Source organism: Pinus tabuliformis, chromosome 7 (assembly GCF_031772625.1).
Source record: "Pinus tabuliformis cultivar Carrire ecotype Pingquan chromosome 7, CPIR1, whole genome shotgun sequence".
In the NCBI taxonomy this organism is placed as follows: domain Eukaryota; kingdom Viridiplantae; phylum Streptophyta; class Pinopsida; order Pinales; family Pinaceae; genus Pinus; species Pinus tabuliformis.
In genome coordinates, this window is record NC_142293.1 from 1934154910 (window position 1) to 1934158231 (window position 3322).

The window sequence follows — 3322 nt, forward strand, 5'->3', positions numbered from 1 at the left end:
GTGATTAAATGTCATTTTTTTTACATCCGACGGGAAGCATTACAAGTGGTATCAGAGCCCGATTACAACACTGTGACCTCGGGTTAACCATAGTAGCGAAACTAGCGGTTTAAAAAAAAAACGAGAAATATAAATAAATTAATTAATAAATAAGCAAGGGCTATCAGAAAATGTTATTGCATATCTTATCTGTTGAAATGTACTAATCTGTTGACTTAGGTGACAGTAGATTATGAGGAGAACGAGCAGCGCCCCTCACAGGAATGTGGACAGGCCGGAAAACATCACCCACCCTCAGGGGAATCCTGAAATATGGGTGCAACTGGGGGAGGAGGCTCGCAACACCAATTTGACTATGTTGGAAACAGTCCAGGAATTGAAGAACGAGATGGCCCGCCTGCGTGAGGACAATGCCAGATTAACTATGGAACAGGAGAGGATCCTGAAAAGTTTGTCGAATAAACAAAAGCAGCGGCAGCCGAATCTCAGTCCAGAGCAAACGCATGTATCGGAAGAACGGGGTTACCATACTAATCAGGAAGAGACAGAAGGAAGGGAGGAGGTTGAAGGAGAGAAATCTGATAACGCCTCTGAACATCAAACCTAAAAAAGACAGCGGATAGAGTTGCAGGGGGAGTTTTGGAAGATCAAGCCGCCACATTTTGATGGGGAGTCTGAGGAGGCAGTGGAAGCTTAGTTAATTAATATGAACAAATATTTCCAAGTTTACGAGTATGATCACAATCTTAAGGCATGGCTGGCTATTTTCCAGCTGCAAGGTAAAGCTACATTATGGTGGGAGGAAGTCAAGATAGTGCGGGGAGTGAGTGGGAAGGATATAACTTGGGAAACTTTTCAAAGATACTTTAAAGAAAAATATTTGACAGAAGATTTCTATGATGAAAAGGCAAGGGAATTTCATGATCTACGGCTTGGGCAGCAGACCATGGATGAATTTATTACTAAATTTACATCTCTGCTCCACTATGTACCGTATATTCAGGAGGAAAAGGCAAAAGTGCAGCGGTTTGTTAGCAGTCTACCCCAGACAATGAGGGAAAGAATCGAATTTGATAACCCAAAGACCATGGATGAAGCGATACGGAAAGCTAGAATTTGCTATCAGCAGAATAAACAAAAGGGAGAAAATTTTGGGAAGCGTTGGACAGATAAAAAGGGCAGCAGAACGACTATGGGTGTCAAGGGAGCTCGTGGCAGTTTCAGTAAGGGATTTTCCAAGGGGCCCAACAATAGGAACCAGCCCAAAAATCAGCTCAAATTAAAGCCACCTAACGAATCCAGATATAGCGAGCAATCGGGCAGAGCTGATAACGAGGGGACAGCTAGGCCACCAGTACAGTGTTGGGGGTGTGGCGGGCCACACTATATTAAGAACTGCCCTCATCGAAAGGGTAATGATCAAGTGTCCTAGGTTTATGAAGCATCTACAGTGGGAGACGTGGCTCGGTCCATACCAAGAATAAATGCTGCCCTCGAGGACCGTCAAGCTGATTACCAGCCGACGATGGTAGAGTTCGAAGGTAAGATTTTTGATCGAACTGTTTCTGTTTTAGTTGACCCAGGAGCTACATTAAGTTATGTTAGTCCCAAGGTTGTGGAAAACTGTAATTTGCAATCTGTTAAGTTTAAAAGTCCATGGCTAGTTCAGCTCGCTACCGGGGCAAAAAGGCGAGTGCTGGCCAAGGTCAGCAACTGCCCACTGAAGATAGCAGGTCAGACAGTGACGGCAGAATTGAACGTACTTCCTCTCGGATCATATGATGTGCTGATCGGAATGGACTGGCTAGAAAAATGGTGGTCCATAATAAATTGCAAAACAAAGACAATTTCTTACCAGGACGAACTGGGAAACAAACAGGAAATTCAGGGTATTCCGAAGCCAGTGCAGATCCGGCCAATTACCGCCTCACAATTGGCTAAATGCATCAGGAAAAAGTGTCAAGTATATGAAATTCAAGTGGGTTATGCCAATTCAAAAGATAAAGTTGATACTTTGGAAAGCATACCAGTGGTGCAAGAATTTGCAAATGTGTTTCCCGAAGAAATACCAGGGCTGCCACCTAAAAGAGATTTGGACTTTACCATAGAGCTGGTACCTGGTGCAGCCCCAGTGTCCCGAGCACCATACCGGATGAGTGTGCCGGAATTGACAGAATTAAAGATGCAACTGCAAGAGCTGTTGGACAAGAAGTACATCCGCCCCAGCGTATCACCCTGGGGAGCCCCTGTACTGTTTGTCAGGAAGAAGGATGGAACTCTCCGTATGTGCATAGATTATCGACAGCTGAATAAACTGACAGTTAAAAATAAATACCCACTACCACGTATCGATGAACTGTTTGATCAGGTGAAAGGGGCGACGATATTTTCAAAAATCGATTTGAGATCCGGGTACCACCAAATCAGAATTAAGGAGGAGGACATAGCCAAAACCGCTTTTCGAACCCGTTACAGACACTATGAGTTTGTGGTACTGCCTTTCGAGCTGACCAATGCACCTGCGACATTTATGTGCTTGATGAATAGTGTATTTCATTGGTACTTGGATAAGTTCGTATTAATTTTTATTGATGATATACTAATATATTCCTAGAATGTTAAAGAGCATGAGGAGCACCTCAGACTCATATTACAAACGCTACGAGAGCATCAGCTGTACGCTAAGTTTAGCAAATGTGATTTCTATAAGGAGCAGATCCAGTATTTGGGACATATCATCACCAAAGAGGGCATTGCGGTGGACCCCGAAAAGATAAGAACCATAATGGAATGGCGAATACCAAAAGATGTGGCGGATATAAGGTCTTTCATGGGGCTGGCAGGATATTATAGGTGGTTTGTGGAAGGATTTTCAAGGGTTTCTTACCCTATCACTTATTTACAAAAAAAAGGAAAAATATTTAAATGGACTGCAGAATGTCAACGGAGCTTTGAACAGCTCAAACATCTACTCACAACTGCACGGTGTTGAGCATAATAGACCCGGAAAAGGATTACGTGGTCTGCACATATGCAAGTAAGGAAGGTGTAGGAGGGGTATTGATGCAAGAAGGGAAAGTGATCGCCTACGAATCTAGAAAATTGAAAGAGCATGAGCAGAAGTATTCTGCTTATGATCTGGAACTAACTGCTGCTGTGCATGCATTAAAAATGTGGCGCCATTATCTAGTAGGGAGGAAATTCTTATTGATGACAGACCACCACAGCCTGACTAGCTATTTTAACCAACCAACTTTAAACGCTAGGCAAGCTCAGTGGGTGGACTTCTTGAGCGGATTCGATTTCGAGATCAAACACCTGA

At 43.4% G+C, this 3322-nt stretch overlaps 1 protein-coding gene across 1 annotated transcript; it reads left to right on the forward strand.

The window, feature by feature from the left end:
- The first annotated feature begins 706 nt into the window (after positions 1-706).
- Positions 707-2992, forward strand: LOC149256223 (uncharacterized). The gene is made up of 3 exons (XM_089455270.1): positions 707-1412; positions 1584-2113; positions 2615-2992. The coding sequence occupies exons 1-3, from the start codon at positions 707-709 to the stop codon at positions 2990-2992; spliced, it is 1614 nt and encodes a 537-aa protein (XP_089311396.1).
- Positions 2993-3322: the final 330 nt, after the last annotated feature.

Coding starts and splice junctions, on each gene's coding strand:
- LOC149256223 (XM_089455270.1), top strand. CDS start 707: ATGAACAAATATTTCCAAGTTTACGAGTATGATCACAATCTTAAGGCA. Junction 1,413..1,583: donor GAACTGCCCTCATCGAAAGG/GTAATGATCAAG, acceptor TAGTTGACCCAG/GAGCTACATTAAGTTATGTT. Junction 2,114..2,614: donor TGGACTTTACCATAGAGCTG/GTACCTGGTGCA, acceptor ATATATTCCTAG/AATGTTAAAGAGCATGAGGA.